General features: G+C 42.1%; 1 protein-coding gene across 30 annotated transcripts in view; it reads left to right on the top strand.

The window, feature by feature from the left end:
* Clip1 (CAP-Gly domain containing linker protein 1) overlaps positions 1-22,994 on the top strand; it is a 118,434-nt gene that overhangs the window by 59,455 nt on the left and 35,985 nt on the right. For 14 of the 30 annotated variants that reach the window (XM_031337834.1, XM_031337840.1, XM_031337839.1 and 11 more), the window contains 10 exons: positions 1,376-2,320; positions 5,306-5,422; positions 8,845-8,902; positions 9,277-9,360; positions 10,152-10,308; positions 13,430-13,595; positions 13,669-13,884; positions 16,292-18,559; positions 19,699-19,815; positions 21,765-21,871. In XM_031337834.1, the coding sequence (XP_031193694.1) occupies positions 1,376-2,320; positions 5,306-5,422; positions 8,845-8,902; positions 9,277-9,360; positions 10,152-10,308; positions 13,430-13,595; positions 13,669-13,884; positions 16,292-18,559; positions 19,699-19,815; positions 21,765-21,871 (4,235 nt within the window). The remainder of the gene's footprint in view (positions 1-1,375; positions 2,321-5,305; positions 5,423-8,844; positions 8,903-9,276; positions 9,361-10,151; positions 10,309-13,429; positions 13,596-13,668; positions 13,885-16,291; positions 18,560-19,698; positions 19,816-21,764; positions 21,872-22,994) is intronic. The other 16 variants (XM_031337845.1, XM_031337857.1, XM_031337847.1 and 13 more) reach the window with 5 other exon arrangements.

Here is a 22,994-nt window from a genome sequence, read left to right as displayed (position 1 = left end):
TTTTTTCCTTTTTGGACATTTATTTTACTGAGCATCACAACATGCCAGGGTGGACACAGGAAGCAGAAGACACTTGTCCTGTGTTTTCTGTCCCTATACAGGCAACATGAGCAGGAATCTGAAAGTATGACGGGGCTGGTTCTTGAAATCTGGGACCATTGGTATTTTAAAACTTCTTGTGTTCCCTTGTGTTTCCCAGGCTAGTTAGATGGTCCTTACGTCCTAAGATTACCACTTTCCACATATTTTTTGTTCCAAACTGAGAGCCTAGGAAGTAGCAGGAGAGAAAATGAAAGGCGAGAAGGCAGAAGCTGACAAAGTATTTTTTCCTCCTAACTCTGGATTATTTATTTTTTTTAAACCCCAGAGCTCAGATAGAATCAATGTATGTGGATGTAGCAAGCACACAACTTAGATATACATTCCACCTGTGTATGTGCTCATGTTGAGAACCACTGGGTTAGGGATGGAAACAAAAGAATGCAGACACAATTACAAAAGCCAGAAAGGGGTCTTTGTATAATTACAGGTAAGTGGCCTTTTAATGACATTTAAAAAGCCAGTAAATTCTTCCTTATCCAACTAAGGTTTTTAGTCTACAGACGATGCATTGCTCACTGAAACATGGGAAATTTTAGACCTTGTATACCTGTTATCCTTCAGAAGTAAGAGTGCAAGCCACGTAAACAGAATCTTAATTTTCTTATTAATACCCACATGTTATGTTACAGGTGAAATTAATTTGAATAGTATATAAAACTCAGTGTATTTAAGATATTATTTTGTCACACAATGACTATGAAAATCATTAAGATAGTTTATGTCTGTTTTTCTCTGAGTTTTCAAATTCTGATGTGTGTCTCATGGCACAGCTTGCTTTAGATGAGACATATTTCAGGGCTCAGTCACCTGTGGCTGGTGACTGTGTGAACAGTAGGCTTTAATCACTCCTCGGGTATAGCACCTACAGCACTCCAGAATGCAGTCTGGGTAAGGAAGGGGAGACAAACTGACCAAATGAGCATTCTTGCTTCCACGAGACAGGCAGATTATTGAATCTATTATTTGGAAGCTACTGTTTCTGTTAACTTATTAGTTTATGAGTACTTCCAGTTTAAGCTTCCTTAGAGTCGAGACAGATATTGTAGGAGTGAGGTAAACTCAATATCCATGTGACTTTTCAGAATGGCGGGAGTTTCTTGAAGATTATAGTAATTATGTAGTAGTAGAGCTTTCAGAACTGAGCTTAAGCTGTTAACTCAGTGTGCAAGACATTAACCCTTATATGTGACAGATTGACTTTGCTTGACTCTGGGTATTTTGTAAATAAGGAAAATCATCAGTGCTCTTTGTTTCTTATGACCACTGTTAATAGGTGGCTACAGTATCAGAAAAGTCCCGAATAATGGAACTAGAAAAGGACCTAGCATTGAGAGTACAGGAAGTAGCTGAGCTCCGAAGAAGGCTAGAGTCCAGTAAACCTCCTGGCGATGTGGATATGTCTCTTTCTCTTTTGCAAGAAATAAGTGCTTTGCAAGAAAAGCTAGAAGCCACACATACTAACCACCAGAGTGAGATGACTTCTCTGAAGGACCACTTTGGAGCTCGGGAAGAGATGTTTCAGAAGGAGATGAAGGCTTTGCACACTGCCACTGAAAAGCTTTCCAAAGAGAACGAGTCCTTGAGAAGCAAACTTGACCACGCCAACAAGGAAAACTCAGATGTGATAGCTCTGTGGAAGTCCAAACTGGAGACTGCCATCGCATCCCACCAGCAGGCAATGGAGGAGCTGAAGGTGTCCTTTAGCAAAGGGATTGGAATGGACTCAGCTGAATTTGCTGAGTTAAAGACACAAATAGAGAGACTGAGACTAGATTACCAGCACGAAATAGAAAGTTTACAGAGTAAACAGGACTCTGAACGCTCTGCACATGCTAAAGAGATGGAGACCATGAAGGCCAAGCTGATGGAGATCATTAAAGAGAAGGAGGACAGCCTTGAGGCCGTCAAAGCGAGACTGGACAGTGCAGAAGACCAGCACCTGGTGGAAATGGAGGATGCGCTAAGCAAGCTGCAGGAGGCAGAGATAAAGGTAAAGGACCTCGAGGCCCTGCAGGCCAAGTGCAATGAGCAGACTGAGGCCATTGGGGATTTCACAGCACAGCTCAGTGTCGTTGAAGAGAAGCTCTTGGGCCTTGATGCACTTCGGAAAGCCAATTCCGAAGGTCAAGTGGAACTCGAGGCACTTAGACAGCAGCTTGAGGGAGCTGAAAAGCAGATTAAAAATTTAGAAATTGAAAGGAACGCTGAAAGTAGCAAGGTTTGTATTGACATCTCCCATCTTTTTTTTTTTTTTTCATTTTTTCATTTGTTACTTTCATTGTATGTTACTTTTAAGTTGAAGTCATTCATCTTCAAAATGCCTGATTTAACATGAATTGCGTGGTGCATCCACTTGAGTATAGTAGAATACTTTCTGAGGAGAGCAGAGCAAATAATGACCAGCCATGTGATTAGTTTCCTGTCCATGATGTAAACTCCCATTTAAGCTTATACTCTCTGTTTAAAATAGAGCTAACGTCCTAAAACAGTGATGTTAAGGTGAATGAATGAGAGAGAGGGGTGGGGAAGAGGGAGAGAAGGAGAGACAGAGACAGAGAGACCCTCAGACTGGGCATGGTAGTACATGCATATAAGAAATACTTAGAATGATGATGCAGGAAGTTTGCCAGTCCAGTTCCAGGCCAGCCTGGACTACATAAAGAGATCCTGTCAAAACAAAACAGAAACAATCAACCAAAACAAAAATCACACTATAAGTTTATTTATTCCCGTTCTGCCCACATCACTCCCTGGCTTATAGGGTTATTTATGTATAAAAGCAGAACATGAATTCTGGAGAGCATCTTAATGACTGTGTAAGTCAGCATACTATGCTAAGCATGCTCACAACAAAGTACGGGCAGGAGCCCAGATGCCATGACCAAGGCTGCTTATAGAGAAAAGAGCTTATTCAGGAGTTGTAATTCAGAGGATGTGAGTCCATGATCATCCCGGCAGGAACATGGCAGCACGTAGGCAGACATGGTGATGGAGCACGAGCTGAGAGTTTACCTCTCGATCGTAAGCATGGGTTGACTGAAAGACTTTGAAACCTCAAAGGCTGCCCTCAGTCATATACCACCTCTAACAAGGCCACTTCTTAATCCTTTCCAAAGTTTCACCAACTGGAGATTTAGTATTCAATTATATATGACCCTGTGGGGGCCATTCTTATCTAACCTTTGCTTTCTGGAGGTGGCGAGAAAATTGAACCTAGGTCTCACTATGTACCCCAAACTGCCCTTAAATTCCTGATCCTTTTGCCTTTTCCTCTCAAGTGCTGAGATTACAACATGTACTACTATAAGTCCTGTCCCCTGTGGGGTTTGTTTTTGTTGTTTGTTTGTTTGAGCCCAGGTTGGCCTAGAGTCGGCTTTATAGCCTACACTGGCCTTGAGTTCTCAGTGGTCCTCATATTTTAGTCTTCCAAGTACTGGGATTACAACAGACATTCGCCACCACTCCTATGGGCGTTCCTTCTTGTACGTTATGTTTGGAGAGTTGGGGAGACTAGACAAGTGTGTTGATTGTCAAGGATTAGGAAGCTAAAGTGTCTACCGACTACATTTCCTATTATCCAGCCCCGTTAAATGTCAGCTTCAGTTCCTCAAGATATTCTTCCCCAGTCCTGCCACTAGTAGAGGCTCTGGTATTGGTGATGAATGACTTTTGTGGAAGAAGCTGTTCTGTTGACAAAGAATGAAGGGTTGTGGTGGCTAAATGGGGAGATGAAGATAGATAAACAACAAAAGTCTGCTAAGTAACTATACTTGCAAATAAACTAGCTACAGGAAAAGTTTCTCTAGTCTAAGGTGGCTCTGAAGTAGAAATAAAAAAAGCAAGTTAGCTAGAATAGACTATTAGGCTGATCGCTGGGACATCCTTTTACATAAGGATTTAATGACAACTGAATTCTGATGGCTGGCCACTGGATCTTTAAATGACTCATGTGTTGAAGTATTTTAAACATGGTATAAACTGCCATTATAATGTACCCAGAGCCTGCCTATGCTAAAAACAGGCTCTACCACTGAGCTGATTTTGTTTTTGTTTTTTATTCTATGCTGCTAGGTGTTTCCAATTCGGAAATGAACTTAATCAGGTAGATCATTTGGGAAGTAAATACTAGCACTTCCTTTAGACCATGATGGTATTCAGAGTTAAGTATAGGAGAGTAGTATATTTTGACCTTTTAAAAATAGCCATTAGCCGGGCAGTGGTGGTGCAGCACTTGGGAGGCAGAGGCAGGTGGATTTCTGAGTTCAAGCCTAGCCTGGTCTACAGAGTGAGTTCCAGGACAGCCAGGGCTACACAGAGAAACCCTGTCTCGAAAAACCAAAAAAAATAAAATAAAATAAAATAAAAATTAGCCATTAGAACAGGATGGCACATACTTTTAGTGCCAGCACTGGGGAGGCAGAGGCAGATAGCTCTCTGAGTTCGAGGCCAGCCTGGTCTACACAGCAAATTCTGGTACAGTCAGGGCTACACAGAGAAACCCTGTTTTGACAAAAAAAAAAAAAAAAAAAAAAAAAAAAAGCCGTTAGAAGCTAGAGTGAAGCTGAGCTAGCTCAGTGGTTAAGCATGTTGACTGTTTTGAAATCAGATTCCAGCTTGGTGTCTAGTTTCGGGGATCTGATACTCTTCTTTTGTCAAACTTGTGCACATACATGATATACATAAACTCACACAGGCAAGCATACATATACACAAATAAAATGAATGTAACCTATTTTTCTTTCTTTTCTTTTTTTCTTTTTCTTTTCTTTTTTTTGGGGGGGGGGGCGTTTCGAGACAGGGTTTCTCTGTATAGCCCTGGCTGTCCTGGAACTCACTCTGTAGACCAGGCTGGCCTCGAACTCAGAAATCTACCTGCTTCTGCCTCCCAAGTGCTGGGATCAAAGGCGTGCATCACCATTGCCCGGCTGAATGTAATCTATTTTAGCTAGGTATGTTGGCTTACACTGAGTCTGAGGCCATGCTGGTCGACATAGAGTTTTCTAGGACAAACAGGGCAATCATATCTACAACTGATTGTTTGAAAAGTCACAATGCAAGAAACAGGAAAAAAGAAAAACCCTCTTTCCAGTATTGTTTTGTTGTGTTTCTCATTATTTTTCTACATTTTATTTTTTCCTTATCATTCTTTTTTGTTTCTTTTTTTGTTCCATTTGCTTATGTACCATATAACTCGATGTGTTAGGTTAATAGCATTACCAAAGAGCTCCAGGGGAAAGAGCTAATGCTCACTAGTCTGCAGGACAATTTGAATGAAGTCAATCACATGAAGGAGACTTTGGAGAAAGAACTTCAGGCTTTGGTGAGTACCTGTCACTGTCACATGGGAGTCCGACTCTCAGCGTGTCTGGCCTCTCCCTTTTAAAGGAACATTCTCCAGTTAAAAAAAAAGCCACTGCAGTTATTTCTCTACTTCTTCAAAAATCTGGATTTAAATGGAGTGTATTAGCAGCTGATAAACACCTTCAGGGGAACTGGGTCAAATCGAACTAGCGGTAAAGGTAGGTGTTAGTTTTCTTCTTCAAAAAGTCCTCCTTTTCCTCCGGTGAAGCAGTGCTTGGCAGTTAGTGGCAGCTGAGTTTTACAAAACTCGGAGATGTATCTTCCCAGTTACAGGCAATCCAGCACTGTCAGATCTCACCATGAGATTTCCTAGACCCCTGCCCTCTGCATCTCTTTTGTGACTGTGGGCAGCAACTGTCCAGGTCTTTAGTGCCCTCTATTGGCGAGGTGGCATTCTATTGACTTGAACTGTCATGGGTTGTATTCTGCCTTAGGAAATTATGTTTCCATTTGTAGGTTTTCTCTTAATTGCAAGTTGTGTAATGGTACAAAGCTTTAATCCCAGCCCTCAGGAGGCAGAGGTTGACAGACTCTGAGTTCCAGGCTAGACTTGTCTACATAGCAAGCTTCAGACCAGCCAAGGCTATATAGTGAGACCCTGTCTCAAAAACAAAACAAAAACAAAAATTGAATCAAACCAACTAGTGCCCAACATAAAATCTTTTGCCACGCTTTCTCCCTCTTTGTTTGCCTTCTACACCATAGTTTGTCCTTACTGGAGGGTAATAATTATGGACAGTCTCCAGGGCACCGGTAGGAGCTTGTAGAGAACCTAGGGAGCTGCTGAGGAGCAGTGGTCCCAGCTGCTCCACCATCTCCCTGTCATTGTGTTATCTCGCTGGTCACACTGGTGAAGCATTATTTCTTATGTGAGTGTCTGTGGTGCAGTTTTCCATTTTTCTTTTTTGAAACAATGTTATTACTCTGTTTCTGATCTGAAACTCACTCAACTGTGTAGTCCAAGTTATCCTTAAAGTCATAGCAATCCTACCACTTCAGCCTTCCGAATGCTGGAATTACAGGCATGAGGTCAAATTCCTACTTTAAAACAAAGACTTTGTTTTTAATTATACGTATGCACATGCATTTATGAGTGGTATGTGCACACTGAGCACAGCACCTGTGGAGGTCAGAAGAATGTGTCAGATATCCTAGAATTGGAGTTCCAGGTGGCTGTGGGCTTTCTGTAGTGGGGCTGGTATCTAAACTTGGGTCCTCTGCAAAAAGCAGTAAGCTCTAGTGCTCATGACCACTGATCATCTCTTCAGCCCCAGATTTCTCCTATTAAAAATAACTATATCATTCAACATAAATTCAATGTAAGTTTAAATTACTACATTTAGTGCATTTTAAGTGTTTGGTAGGCCACATTGCAAAAAGTTCTGTTGGACAGTTGTGGTACTTAATATATAAGATATATTTTAGGGAAAAAATTACCACAGAATCATTAGTTTATATTTTATTTTCTTTTTGAGATAAGGTCTCTGTAGCCCTGGCTGGCCTGGAACTTACTATGTAGATAAGGCTGGCCTTGAACCTCACAGAGATCCACCTGCCTCTCCCCTCCGAGTGCCAACTCTAAAGGCATGTGTCATCACATCTGGCTATTTTGTTATTTGGAGTCCTTTAAGTAAATGTTTCAGGGGCTGGTGAAGTGGTGAAAGGAGCTCATTAGGCAAACATGTCAGCCTGAAGACCTGAGTTCAAGCCCTAGGACATACATGGTGGGTGGGAGGAGAGAACTGACACCAGCAAGTTGTCTTCTGACCTCCACATGCTCAACCTGGCACATGTGCCAACACATGTACACGCAAAAACACAAACAAATAAATGTAATTTTAAAAAAGGAAATAGGATCAGAGAGATGGCTCAGTGGTTAAAAGCAGATTGCTCTTTTAGAAGACCAGAGTTCAGTTCCCAGCATCCATGCCAGACAGCTCACAACAGTTTGTAAATCCAGAACCAGAGGACTGGACACTTGCCTTTGGCCTCCAAGGAAACCTGCAAACACTTAAGTGCACATACCCACATACACATCTGCACATAATTAAAAATGATAATATTTGTTTTGAGACAGGGTTACTTTGTATAATCTTGGCTGTTCCAGAACTTGCTCTGAAGTCAAGGTGGCCACAAATTCAGAGATTCAACTGCCTGTCTCCCCAATGCTGGGGTTAAAGGCATGTGCCATCATGCCTGGTGTAACAATAAATATTTAATAACTGTTTTGAGTACCACATTTTGCTACCCTCTCTTCTAAAATTCCAAGAGCTAATTTTTAAATTTGTTTTGTTTTAAATAAAGTAAGATTATTCCTCTCCATGCTGTTGGAAGAACAGGTGCTACTGATGCCTAGCTTTGTGCATGGCACAGATGGGCACCCTATAGGCTTTGCTGGCTCATGTGCTCAGCTTTTAATGGTCTCTGTTGGAAATACTCATTCAAGAAAATCTCCTGGGGGTCCTGGAGAGATGGCTCAGTAGCTAAGAGCACTGGCTGCACTTGCAAAGGATCTGGATTCCCAGCACCCACATGGTGCCTCACAACCATTGGTAACTCCAGTTCCAGGAGATCTGACTTCCATTTCTGTGTATCCGATGTCTTGTGTGTGTACCAGGCATGTATGCATTGTATATGCTTGCATACATCACACAGGCACACATGCAGTATATAGGCAGACAAGCAGGCAAAACACCATACACATAAAATCAAATAAATAAATCTTTAAAAAGATCTCTTGTTAATGCCACTTCAAAATCTATCTCAGGAAACTTTATCTTAATTTGTTACCCATGTTTAGAACAGACCTTAAACAGTAGGTGACAGATGGAACAATTCTGCTTAAAATATTGCAGATACAGATTTTAGGCTTGAGTTTAGTTTGGGTTTTCTGGTTATCATGAGGGGAAAGGCAGAACTCTATTGTTCAGGCAGATTTTTTTTTTCCTTTTCCTGTTTCTTTTTTTTCTTCTTGCAATGGGGATTCAACATAGGGCTTTGCCCTTGCTAGGCAAGAATCTACCACTGAGCCACATCCCAATCCTCTGGCAAATTTCAGAGGAGAAGGCAGCTCTTAGAGGGTTCGTTATGACAAAGCATGTTCCCGAAACACACATATAAATGTGAATATATATGCTTACATAGGTATGCCTGGATGTACACTTGGGTACATATATACATGCATACACACACATGAAAATCCCACTTATGTGCATGTACATGTGTACAAATGTACATGTGCACAGAATGTCTACATGTTTCAAGTGCATTAATCTTAAAGAAACAAGGTACAAAATACATGTAGTATTGTAACTGATGGACACTCTTAGTCTTTACCACTTGAAATCCTGGTATGATGAATATCTGGTTCTTTTTCTTTAGAAAGAAAAACTTGCCAGTTCTTCAGAGGAGGCACTCTCTGTTCAGACAAATATGCAAGGTATGTCTCACTGAAGGATGAACAGAAAGTTTTAGGGTGTGTTATTAGGGGGGCTAGCAGCTGGCTTTGGGTGTGCATAATGTAGTCTAATGTCATAATTTTGGAAGTTGTATAATGCACAGAAAAACTGCATTTCATTGGTTTCCTGAAGTTACAAACTCCAAAAATATTTATTTCTTCTTTTGACCTAAGGCTTGATCTATATTAAAATCTGCATGTTCCTGTGAAAGAACGCTCTTATCTACACTTTTGCAATTGATAAGCATTGGGCTTTGGCTGAAGGAGGAGAGAGATGCCTAGGAAAGGCACCCAAGTCCTAGGTGGCCTTATTAAATGCGAAATATTTACATTAACTTTTAACTTTCTCCCAATAGATACTGTAAATAAACTGCACCAGAAGGAGGAGCAGTTTAATGTGTTGTCTTCTGAACTGGAGAAGTTGAGAGAAAATTTAACAGGTAAGGCCGTGTCAGCTGGTGACTAGCCGTTACGTACAGTAGGGTGCCTACGATGACATAGTTCATGTTACAGAAACAGATCAGCCACTCAGACACTGCCTCACACTGTGTGGTGTAATACTTGTTTGAGATATGTAACCTCAGGCATTTTTTTTTCTCTGCTTTACAAAAGGCCAACATCTCCCACCACTGGCACTGCTCTCCATATGCAGTGGTTCACACAGGTCAGCACAAAGCTGACCCCTTGCTCCTCACCTCTACCCTTAGCCTTTCCGTTCTTCTCAACACTGGCCAGAGTCAGATCATGTGACTTCTCTTACTCCCATCTCACTCATTAGATGCTCTAGTCCTTGCCCCTCAAACTCCATGTTTCCTGGAATTCGTCTCAGAGTCTTCTTGCCCTCACCCATGGCACTCAGCCATCCTCCACCTTGCTTTTATAGGACATGTCAGACCTAACTGGGGGCTTTGATTTGCTTCTCCATTCCTGGCCTTCCTTCAGGTCTTTTCTTAAATGCCACCAATTCAGAGTTCCATATAATATGTTACTCCTTCCTTCTTTCAACATCCCTTTTCTACCTCCAGACTTCCTCTTAGCACCCCCTCTTTCTATTATATTGGTCCTTTCTTTATTTAGTTTATAATATGTCTCTGCTAGAATGTGATTTCCATGTATGCAGAGATGGCTGTCCGCAAACATCTCTAGGGTAAGGGTCCATTATATATATATATATATATATATATATATATGCTCTTAACACAACAGTGCTATTTCTTTTCTGTATATTCAGACATGGAGGCAAAATTTAAAGAGAAGGATGAACGAGAAGATCAGCTGGTAAAGGCAAAGGAAAAATTAGAAAATGACATTGCAGAAATAATGAAGATGTCAGGAGATAACTCTTCTCAGCTGACAAAGATGAATGATGAATTACGTCTGAAGGAGAGGTATGGATGACTGCTGGAGAACACGCCTGTTGTAGCGTGGGCTCAGCAATAAGGTCCTGAAGGGACCAACAGCTCAGGGCTGCTGGATGGGCATAATCCAGCACTTGGGAGGAACGCAGGTGGGGTTCTGTGATCTCAGACCAGTTGGTCTATAAAGTGAGTTCTAGGCCACCACAGCTGCATAGTTAAACCCTGTCTTAAAGCAAAAACAAAACAAAGAATAACCCAGGAAGACAAAAGGCTCAAGGTTGTGCTGTTTTAAGGCTTCCTGGTTCCTTTTCTTGTTGTGTTTCCATTTTCTGATTTTTCTTCTTTTAAGGTGTATATGTGTGTCTGTTTGTCTGTCTCCCTCTGTCTCTGTCTCTGTCTGACTATGTATGTGTCTGTGTGTGTTTCTGGGGATTGGAGCTACACTCCAGCTTCCTGCTCCTTCCTCCTTGAATCAGCTGTTTGGTCAATCACTTTTGTTGTTTTTTACTATTCCACCATGGGTTTTAGATTAGATATCAGTCAGGCTTGATCAACAAGCACTTTTACTGAGCCCTTTCACCAGTCCATGTGTGGCCTTCTGAAATGAGCCCCACCTACTTAACTTGTTAGGATGACAGAGTTAAGCAGTACAGGAGGATTCTAGACCTTTCAGTGAAGACAAGGCACTGGTTTAATAATGGCAGGAACATCTTTTACAGGACCTTAGAGATGTTTTTATAACTTCCTTCACACAATGACAAGAAACACCCACTGAGGGCTTACTGTGTGCATGTTGTGTTTATAGAGTCTTTTTCTAGCTTCCTATTTTAAAGGAGAAAGAACCAAGGCTCACTTGAGGTATCCCAGCTGAGCCACCTGGTCTCGGTGCCTTACTTCTTTCACTTAGATTTTCCTAGTACTAAAGCTTCTTTTATCTTAAGGTTGGCCAAGAATAATAATATCTCTTATTCTTAGGTTCTTTTTTGTTAGTTTGTTTTTCGAGACAGGATCTCATGTAGTCCTGGCTGTCCTGGAACTCCCTATATAGACCAGGCTGGTCTTGAACTCAAGAACTTCTTGCCTCTGTTTCCTAAGTGTTGGGATTCAAGGTGTGTGCTTATTCTAAAGTTCTTGTTGGCTTCCACCCCCCACCCATTTCATAGCAGTCATTTAGAAATCAAAGAATTACTGAGGCAAAGTTTTAGAGAACATTTTAGAACCATTAGAATTTTACTTTGTAAAGTAAAGCTTATAAAATTATGTTGCTATCCAGCCTTTTACCCACACAGCACAGTTCATAGTCACCAGGGGGTTGGTGACCTTGCCTTTGGCTGACAGCTTCAATAGCAGCTTGGTCCCCTTTGCTCTGAGGCACCTGCACAAGTAACAGTGTGCAGGGCCTCCAGGTGCCACCTCTGCGGGTAGCCAGCACCATCTCCTGGGCTTCTGCTCTACTTGTTGATTCACTTGATGGCCCTGGTTCTGGGCTAATGTCTCATGTTTTCACTATGCCCATGAGGAGCTACATGCTTCCCTTTGTGTGTGTTATGTACATGCAGGTGTAGGACAACTTCCAAAGTCATTCCTCAAGCATTGTCCACCTCCATTTTAAAGACATGGTCTCTTGGTGGCTTGGAATTCATTAAATAGGCTAGACTAGCTGACCAGAGGGCCACAGGGATTGGCCTGTCTCTGCCTTCCTAGTGCTGGGTTTATAAGTGTATGCCACCACACTTGGCTTTTTTATATAGATTCTGGGGATTGAATCCAGGTCCTCATGCCTACAAAGCAAACACTTTACTGACTGAGCTATCTCATCAGCAGCCATCTGGTTCTCTTTAAGCAAGAATTATTAGCCAGGCAGTGGTGGTGCACGCCTTTAATCCCAGCACTTTGGGAGTCAGAGACAGGTGGATTTCTGAGTTCGAGGCCAGCCTGGTCTACAGAGTGAGTTCCAGGACAACCAGGGCTACACAGAGAAACCCTGTCTTGAAAAAAAACAAAAAAAAAACCCAAAAAACAACAAAAAAGGAAGAATAATTATTTATGGTAATTTTTGTATTTCTTTTCCCAAAAGGCATTTAAGTGACCTTTTGGTAACTTAGTCTGCTGAAAGTTTGAAACTTATTTAATTTTCTTTCTTAACATTTTTTTTAGATTAAAAATTAACCTTTAATAAAAAATTTTAGATTTATCTTCATTTTTTGTTTTGCCTACAATTATTTAAGGGCACTTTGTGCATGCAGTACCTGCAGAGTCAGAAGAGGGCATCAGATTCCCACAAACTGGGAGATATGGATGGGTGTGAGCTACCATGTGGGTGTTAACCAAACCTTGGTTCTTTGAAAGAACAGCCAGTACTCTTAACCACTGAATCAGCTATCTATCTATCCATCTATCTATCTATCTGATAGGATCTATGTATCGACCTGCTGTCTTAGAACTTGCTCTATAGACCATACTGACTTTGAACTCCCAGAAATTAACCTGCCTCTGTCTCCCAAGTGCTGGGATGAAAGGCATGCATCACCACACCTGGCCTAATAAATTTATTTTACTCATATTCCTTTATTCATCTATTAATATAAATAAATCCTTACAGTTATAGTAGTTGTTACTCTAAATGTATTTAGAACAATCACAGTTGTTAAATTTATTCTTCAGGCAAGTCATTTTTAAGTTTGTCTTGATTTCAGGTATAATTATATACATATCAATTTGTGGTCTTTGATATAATTGTTATAGTATATTTCTAATATAACTTTTCAATTTTAAACACAAGAAATCTAGATATAGCTATGGTTCAGTGGATAAAGTGATGAACAGGCTTGAGGATTAGAGTTCAGATCCTCAGAATCTAGGTAATCCTAGAGTGCCTGCAGCAAAAGGGGAGGTAGAGATGGGAGGATCCCCCAGCATGAAACAGTAAAGAGAAACCCTGCTTCAAACATGGTGGAAGGTGAGGACTGGCACCCAAGGTTGTCTTCTGATCTCCATGTGCAGTGCTGTAGACTCACACATGATCATACATACATAGTGACCATGCATGTATGCACACACACACACACACACATATATTATGTACACACGTAGTATATGCGCATGTATGTGTAAAGAACTATCTGACAGTTTATATTGGACCTTATTCTAGATCTGTGGAAGAATTACAGCTCAAGCTTACAAAGGCTAATGAAAATGCAAGTTTTCTGCAGAAAAATATTGGAGAAGTAACTCTTAAAGCTGAACAGAGCCAACAGGAAGCAGCCAAAAAACATGAAGAAGAAAAGAAAGAATTGGAGAAAAAATTGTTGGAACTGGTAAGGAGAAGTGAAGGGGACTGCTGGCAAAGTGAGTGGGCAGGTGACTTAGCCCTCCCTTTGGGTTTTGCAGGAAAAGAAGATGGAAATAAGCCACAACCAGTGTCAGGACCTGAAAGCCAAGTATGAGAAAGCCAGTTCTGAGACTAAAACAAAACATGAAGAAATCCTGCAGAACCTCCAGAAGATGCTGGTGGACACAGAGGATAAACTGAAGGCTGCTCAGGAGGCGAACAGAGACCTGATGCAGGACATGGAGGAGCTGAAAACCCAGGCCGAGAAAGCCAAAGTAAGTTCTGGGGCAGAAAGAGTGCACTTGTGTTATATCTTAGCTTGATGCCGAAGCATCAAGGCTGCAAGAGAGCTTAGGGGCAAATGTGACCTGTGCATGCATGGCAGAGTGACAAATTGCACCTGTTATGGCTTTTAGTGTTTTGTAACAGCTGCTCTCCTTGTAGGGGTGGGTCATGGCTACAAGGTCTCTTGTAGTCCTGTGTAGTCATCACCACCCCCTGTGCTGCTTGCCCCCAGTGGTTGCAACCTCTTACTGTTGCCTGGCCTCTGTCTGCTTGCTTGCAGTAGATTTTCTGTTGGAAAAGCATCTTTCTCTTAACATGGCTGAGCCTGCTCCACCTTGCACTAGGGTGGTTAAAACAGACAAATGTCAGAAAGGCAGGAGGCAGAGGCCCAGGGAAGCGAGTGGGCAGTGTTGGAACTGGAGGGAGCCCAGCTGATGAGTAGAGTCTTATAGGAAGAATTAGAATTCTGAAGAAGGCTTTGACTGTCCCCAGGCAGGCTCTGTGAGCTTGCTAACAAGGAAGCTGGGTTCAAATAAATCAAGAAAATATCTAGTCAATTGAAAATAGTTAGAACCTAGAATTTCAATTTATGGGTCAGGATCGTATCTAAATTCCAATATATTCTTTGACTTTGGTAACTTAGTGAAGTTTACCTTTCCTACTACTATTTAACTTTTTTATTGCTCAGAATTTTTTGTCTTACATGTTTATTTTAATTCATTAGAGAAATGTTTGTATACAGGTTTACAAAAAATTATGAAAGAGAATCTGAAACTATAAAGACCTCTTGTTAGGACTGCCTTAGTTGTAGAGTGCCCAACTACCCTGCCCTAGTATCAAATTCCAGGAACCAAAAAGAATAGCAACACAAACCCCACACTACCTCCCGTTAACTAGGAGGACCATGAGATAATACATGTCAAGTGTAAGGGGTACAGTTTCTCCTCTTCTACATGCTATCAGAGCTTTTTCCTATGCTCTCTTTTCAAAAACTGTCCCAGCTTGATACATCATTTAGTGCTGGATATGATTCCCATATTTGCTGTGGCCTGTGTGGTCTCCCATGTTCTGAAAGGCTTCAGTATTGTAGACTACACCACAGCAGTCTAGTAGCTGGTGTGAAGCTGCACTGACTTGGGTGGTTTTTTTTTTTTTTAAGATTTATTTATTTATTTTATGTGTATGAGTACACTGTAGCTGTACAGATGGCCACGAGCTTGCTCGGGCCCTGCTCACTCCGGCCCTGCTTCCTCCGGCGTAATACACTGTAGCTGTCTTCAGACACACCAGAAGAGGGCGTCAGATCTCATTACAGATAGTTGCTGGGATCCGAACTCAGGACCTTCGGAAGAGCAGTCGGTACTCTTACCCACTGAGCGATCTCGCCAGCCCAGGTGGTTTTATATAAAAATCTTTTGGTTAAAATACTAGGCTTATTCCCTCTTCCAGATTGTCATCGATGACAAACTCTGAAGAGTCTGATGAGACCTAAGGGTGTCACCTCAAACAAGTTTATGTATGCAGCCAATAAGCTTTATACATCACTTCAGGGGGCCACAGAGCCAGTGACCCAGTGACCCCAAATTCTGCTGTCTATTCCAGAAGTCACTAGTTAGATGAGGCTGTGTAAAGTTAAATTTGCACAGCTTCAAATTCAGCTCTCTAGCAGGATTCAGTACATTTCAAGAGCTCACTGGGCACATGTCTATCGTGTAAAAGAGGATGAATAACTTGCTGTCATTTATTTCATCACAGAAAACTCTGGGTAGTGCTGATATAGACATTTGTCTTACAAATTAGTACATTAAAAAACAAAACAATACACTTCATTTAGCCAGCAAGGCCTAGAGGTTAGTCTGTATGTAAGTAGCATGCCTGTGACACTGGGACTGACATTCTTAACCTGTTGTCTGCCCTTCCTGCTAAGTAAGGTCTTATACACCGACAGCCCTTCCCTTGCTTCCCCTCCTTTTGATATATACCCCTCCTATTAAAATATACCCACTTTTTTTTTTGGTTTTGCCTCTGACATAGTTTTGAAAAAAATCTTCTATGAATCTTTTTTTGAGATAGAAATAACCTGACAGAACAGTAAGAAAGAGATTCATTCTTAATGTGGAGCCCAAGGAAATTTCTAGAAAACCATTTTCTAGAAATGGTTTCACACATTGCTTCAGAGAGAAGAAGCTAATAGACACTTTGCAAAGTTCCCTTTCTCTGTCCTGTCTTATGGACCGCTTCTCCAGCTCTTACCCCTTTGTTATTCAGAGAGTGTTTACAAAGTTTACTGTAGGAAATTCTAAACTTTCATGGTTTAGAGCATATTAAGTTATTTGGGCTTGCATTTGTCTGCTTGATTTCATTTGTTGCCATTCTTTCCATCTTTTGTCCCTATAGTCGCTAACTTATTTGTTAACATCAGCCAAAAAAGAGATTGAAGTGATGTCAGAAGAGCTGAGGGGTCTGAAATCAGAGAAGCAGCTCTTTGCGCAGGAGGCAAATGCTTTAAAGTTAGAGAAAGGCTCTCTTTTATCAAAGCTTATAGAAGTGGAGACCAAGATCTCTTTGCTTCAGGAAGACCAACAGAAACTGTGGTCAGTAAACGAAACCCTCCATTTAGAGAAGGAGAGAGTCTCCGAAGAAAAGCAGGTTGCTGAGAAGCGTTATCAGCAGGAGCATTGGGATAGAGAGTCTCTGGTGGTTGAGAGAGAGAAACTGCTTAAGGAGATCACTGTTGCCCAGGAAGAGCTCCTGAAGATGCACATGGAGAACGACTCCCTGGAAGCCTCCAAGGTGAGCATGCAGGTGCTCATCGAGGAGCTCCGCTTCTGCAAGGACAAGCTGATGGCCATGTCAGAGAAGGCCCGCACAGAGAAAGAGCACCTGGAGGGGCAGGTCAAGAAGCTTACTGCTGAGAACATGGTCTTGGTCAAAGACAAGGATGACATCATTCAGAAACTTCAGAGCGCTTATGAGGAGCTTGTGAAGGACCAGAAGGCCTTGGTCCAGGAGATTGAGGACCTCACGACTGAGAAGAAGTCCGCCGCAGAGAAGCAGATGAGCCTCGATAACACCTGCCTCTCCCTAAAGGCGGAGCGGGAGAATCTTCTGCAGAGCAACAGAGACCTGCAGTTTGAGAAGGACACACTGCGCCAGGGCCAGGAGAAGCTGAGCGCCAGCCTGGAGGCCACCCTGCAGGTCAAACAGCTGCTTAGCACCGAGGCGGAGACCCTGCGCACGCAGCTGGACTGCGCCAGCAAAGCGCTGAGGAAGGCGGAGCTGGATATGAGACAGCTCCAGACCTCTAATGCGAGCCTCACAAAGCTCCTGGAAGAGATTAAGACCTGCCGGGCGATCACGGACTCCGAGTGTATCCAGCTTCTCCATGAGAAGGAGAGCTTGGCAGCCTCTGAGAGGACGCTCCTGGCGGAGAAAGAGGAACTGCTAAGTGAGAATAGAATCATCACTGAGAAACTCAACAAACACTCAGAAGAGGTGGCACGGCTTGAGATGGGCCTGAACGAGAAGATCACTTACTTAACGTCCGAGAAGGAGATGGCTTGCCAGAAAGTCGCCAAGCTGAAAAAGCAGCAGGATAGTCTCTTGAAAGAAAAGTCAGCCCTGGAGCTGCAAAATGGAGATCTACTTGCTGATAGGGAAAGTTCTATCAAGACCATAGGAGATCTGAAAAGGAAGTATGACCAAGAGGCTACAAACAGACGGATCGTTATGCAGGAGAAGATGAAGCTGCTTGGTAATATCGATGCTCTGAAGAAGGAGCTTCAAGAAAGAAAGAAGGAAAACCAGGAGCTGACGAGCAGCAAGTGTGACCTCTCCTTGATGCTGAAAGAGGCTCAGAATGCCAAAAAGAACCTTGAAAAAGAGCACACTAGCATGATACAGGCAAAGGAGAACTTGGACGCTGAGCTGAAGACTTGCTGCTGCGAGAAGAACATCCTGCTGAGGGATGGCTTGAACCTGCAGGAGGAGTGTCAGAAGCTGAACGAGGAGATTCAGGACATTCAGCAGACGTTAATCCTGGAGAAGGAGGCCAGGGCCAAGGAAAGTGAGACCTCTTTATACGAAAACAACAAGCTTCATGGGAGAATAGTTCTCTTGGAGGAAGAGATACAGGGCTTGAGGGTGTGTAGTGAGAAGCTCCAAACTGAGAATTTTACACTTACCCAAGAGAAGACCAACTCAGAGCAAAAAGTGGTGGAGATCATTAAGGAAAAGGAGCTCCTGAGTGCCGAGACGGCTCAGCTCGCAGCCAACATCGAGACCCTCAAAAGCGACTTTGCTGCCCTGTCCAAGTCCAAGTTGGAACTGCAGGAACTACACAGCTGCCTCACCAAGATCCTGGATGACCTCCGGTTGAACCACGAGGTGGCTGTGACCGAGAGAGCCCAGGTGCTTCAGGACAACAAGAACCTCCTGGCTGAGAAGCGAGAGATGATGCTGAGAAATGAAGAGACGCTCAAGGAGAAGGAGAAGCTGGAGGAAAGCTATTTCATTCTTCAGAAAGAGATTAGCCAGCTGGCCCAAACCAACAGCCACATTTCAGCCGACCTCCTAGAGTCCCAAAGCGAAAACCGGACTTTGAGAAAAGACAAGAGCAAGCTTACCCTTAAAATTAGAGAGCTTGAGACCCTTCATTCGTTCACGGTAAAGTGAGAGGTTCGAGTACTGAGCACCCAGAGTCCTCACTAACTGTGCACTGACATTAGTGGCTTAGGTGGTTTCTCTTCATTGCAACCTAGGGAAATCCACCTGATTAAGCTAGCTCTGTGTGTGTGTGTGTGTGTGTGTGTGTGTGTGTATGTGTGGTGTGTGTCCAGCTTTTCATTACAACCTAAGAGGTTGATTCATTATTGAATGTGTAATTGTAGAAGTCACTTCTCATTTCAAAAATCCCTGAAAACTGTGAATAAAAAAGCTTTTTGTTTATTTATTTATGGAGAAGCTTTGATAATTGTAAAGTTAACTGTTTCCCGGTGGCTTGCCAGCTGCATTAGAGTGTGCACACTGAACAAACTGAAATGCAGTCTCCTATGTTCTTTCATTCATCGTGCCTTTCCCTCTGGAGGTGGAAGATCCCTCTGAAATCTCCATGGCTGATAGTAAATTGTGTATAATACCAAATTCTCACTAACGTTATCAAACCCACCAGATGAAATTGTAGTCAAATGATTATTTTTGATATTTAGTAGCTAGGAATTTATATTACTGTATATACATATTTTTTATTCACAGTTATATTCATTACTCCATTTCTCTTATAGATTTTCCCATTCAATGCCTCTCTTGAAACACTTGAGCCTAATGCCATAATTGCCCAAATAATTTATAATTGTGTGAAAAATTCTTAGCTTAAACTGAGTGACTTCAAAAGTCCCAAACCGAGATATCCAGGAAACTCTTCTGTACTTACAGCAGTCAGTTTAGGAGCCAGTCAGCTATATAGGGTTGTTGTTCTGCATCATCACCAGATGGTCTGTCACAATGATGAGCACCTGCTTGTCAGTGGAACTTGGAACTTGGATGGAGGTGTAGAGGGAGGAGAGAATGTGGAAAGGTTTCAGAGTTGACTTCATGAAAAATGCCATGGGAAGGGCCTCCCCCCTCGATCTCCTTCACAGTGTAGACCCTTCACAGCCTGGTTTGTGTACTGTGGGGTTGGTTGAGGCCTCTCACCCTGTGTGTGCTCTGCTCAGCCACACAGACGCAGAGAGCAGCCTCAGCCGAGCGTTCTGAATTCTCGATGGTGCCCGTTCTGTCTCCTCACTGTGTCTCCCTGTGCTTAGGCTGCTCAGACTGCAGAAGACGCCATGCAGATCATGGAACAGATGACCAAAGAGAAAACAGAAACGCTGGCCTCCTTGGAGGACACCAAGCAAACAAATGTAAAACTACAGAACGAAGTAAGCAGATTTCAATGTGTTTGCGTTTGTTTGTTCAAAGCTTACCAGCTTCTTGGAATGTTTAGTCATTTAACTCAGTAGTAGTCTTTTTGAAGTGTGGACTTAAAAAGGGTTGATCTATAGACCTGAATGTACACCATGTCATGAATATATTACTTGCTTAGTAGCACTAAACTTTAAGAATTCATGGTGACACTGATGCATGCCTATAAACCCAGTCCTTGGGCAGTGGCAGTGAAAGAATTAGGAGTTCAAGGCTGGCGTGGGCTACATGAGATCCAATCCTATAAACTAAGGAACAAGGCAAAGAATGAAGAGGAAGCCCTAATATTGTGGTGTTCTTAGATAACTACTTAGTGGCACCGTGTGAGTTATATATCCTTCCTTTTATCCTACCTAGTCTCCCCTTCACCTTTCTTCTGACTTGGAGCAGCCAGCTTCCATCTCCCTCCCCCGTACAGGCTTCTTCTTGGCTTGGTTCAGTGTTTACATCCTTTCGTGTCTTCTTGAGTGAGTCATTTCTGGAGCTGGGGCAGATTTGCGGTATCAGGTTATTTCTGTTCTATCTCCAAGTAGCATTTCCCTTCGGACCTTGCTCTGATTCCCCGTTCCCATCTCCCCAGCTCACAGAAATTCTTCCTGAAAAGCTATCTGAAGTGGGGTGTGAAGTTCTAGATAGTTTCAGGCGCTTTTTAAAGTCACAGGCAAGTAAGACATTCAGAAAGTAGTTCAAAGGAAGGGACTGCGAGGTGGAAAAACTATGTGAAGACTAGGCCCCCCTCATACAAGGCTAAAGGTCAGATCTTCCAAAATGGACATTTGGGGGTAATTAGGTAAATAAAAATTTCTGAGAGTACACTCAGATTTCTAAGATTGTTCCTGGAGGATGGGATCAAGGAGAATTGTGTCTTCCCTCGGGAAGTCTGTTGTTACCAGGTCACAAGGTAGGTGAGTTGTTTCTTGGGCCTATTACAATGCTTTATTTCCTTCATTTATACATCTAAGATATTAACGGACATTAAAAGGAATGTGGTATGTTAAAATTAGCATGGTACTTTCTGGATTCCTGGTTGATGGCATATGGTATGACAAAGAGAGAATAAGAGATATAAAGCCCAGGCTTGCTAGCCTGACTCCAGAATCACACCTTGCATGGTGGATGGATGAAACAAGCTCCATCAGTTCCAAGAACTCCAGCCACCAGCCAGAGCTCCTGATCATTCCATTTATGAAATACCTGACTTTGCCACTAGAGGGCATGCATTAAGAGGGCTGCTGGACAGCGGGAGGAGTGTGAGTGAGCACCCTTCACTCTCACTGCATGGCTTCTTCCTCCTCACAGAAATTGCAGATGGATTAACAACTTCCCCCCAATTGACAAATGGTTGATTCAGATAAATAGCTTTATAAGTTTAGAGCTGACATTGGAAATATCATTTCCCATATGACTGATCAGTGAGGAGAGAAAAGGGTTTTAGTTTGATGGCAGAGATTGATCCTTGATAATGTTGATGTTTGACACTCTATTTCTTGCCTTTTAAAGATGGGCTGTTTTGAAGGGCAACCTTAGGTGAAAATACTGAGAATTTTACAAAAAATTAACAAAGCCAGACATGGTAGTGTATACTGATAACCCCAATCTGGGGAGGGGGACAAGGTAACCAACCCAACGAAAGCACACACGACTAAAACAAGCTTCTGTCTGGACATACACTAGCGTTCAGGTTGGCATTGGCCAGGTGTCCAGGAAATGGAGAGTGAATGAGGAGGACGTACGCAGCTCATAATCAACTTGTCATTTGTAATCTCTTCTCCAGCTGACTCTCCCTGGCGCTTACAAATGACTAATGCCATCTATTTTTAAATGCATATTTTTGTGAATAATTTATCCAGCCATGTCACTGAAAAATGAAATAATTTCATCAATTTTTTCCCTCTTGGTTTTTAAGTTGGACACACTTAAAGAAAACAACTTGAAAACTGTGGAAGAGCTGAACAAGTCAAAAGAACTTCTGAATGTAGAGAACCAAAAAATGGAAGAATTCAAGAAAGAAATGTGAGTGTCTCTCTCTCTCTCTTTTTTTTTTTTTTCTTTTTGGTTTTTCGAGACAGGGTTTCTCTGTGTAGCCCTGGCTGTCCTGGAACTCACTCTGTAGACCAGGCTGGCCTCGAACTCAGAAATCCACCTGCCTCTGCCTCCCAAGTGCTGGGATTAAAGGCGTGTGCCACCTCCGCCCGGCTTTTTTTTTTTTTTTTTTTTTTTTTTTTTTTTTTTTTTTTTTTTTTTTTTTTTTGTTTGTGAGTGTCTCTCTTTTGAGGGGAATTATAAGTTTTTTTGTTTTGTTTTATTTTGTTTTGTTTTGTTTTTTGAGACAGGGTTTCTCTGTATAGCCCTTATAAGTTTTAAAAGAAAAGCAATATCTGAAAAGATTAGAAAATAGTTGTCTATCAGTCAACTAAAATGCATTCCCCATGGGCGAACTTAGGAATCACCCTTAGAACCACAGGTAAGTTAAAGATCAAATGGATCTGGGCTAGCTGCTGAAGTAAGAAACATGGAGTTCACTGTGATTTTATAAAGCTATATAAATATATGGCTGGTCATGAACTAGAGTTAAATTTGAATGTTTATGTGATAGCTGGTCATAACATGTAGGACTATAAGACCATTTATTAATAAACATTACAAAAGCTGGATGTGGTGGTGAATGCCTTTAATTCCAGCACTTGGGAGGTGGAGGCAGGTAGATGAATCTCTGTGAGTTCAAGGCTAGCCAGGTTTACCTATCAAATTCCAGGATATCTAGTGCTACACAGAGAGACCCTGTCTCAAAAATAATTAGCTAAAAATACCAAAATGAATCTTTCAAAACTTTTTTTAATAGAAAAAAAGTCCGACATGGTGGCACATGCCTATAATTTCAAGTACTTGAGATTCTGAGACAGGATAATTACTGTGAAAGAGGCTAGCCTGGGCTACAGAGTAAATTCCAGACTAGCCTGGGCTATAGCTGCATTTATTAAGCGATTGCTGGAAAAAAATGAGAAGCTGAGTTGAAATCCCAAGGACCTAATTAAAAAGCTGAATATGGTGGGGCAGTGGTGGCGCACGCCTTTAATCCCAGCACTCAGGAGGCAGAGGTAGGTGGGTTTCTGAGTTTGAGGCCAGCCTGGTCTAC

The sequence above is a fragment of the Mastomys coucha genome, unplaced genomic scaffold, assembly GCF_008632895.1.
Source record: "Mastomys coucha isolate ucsf_1 unplaced genomic scaffold, UCSF_Mcou_1 pScaffold22, whole genome shotgun sequence".
Lineage (NCBI taxonomy): Eukaryota > Metazoa > Chordata > Mammalia > Rodentia > Muridae > Mastomys > Mastomys coucha.
Note: the sequence above shows the minus strand (reverse complement) of the source record. Positions and strands in the feature narration are given on the sequence as shown.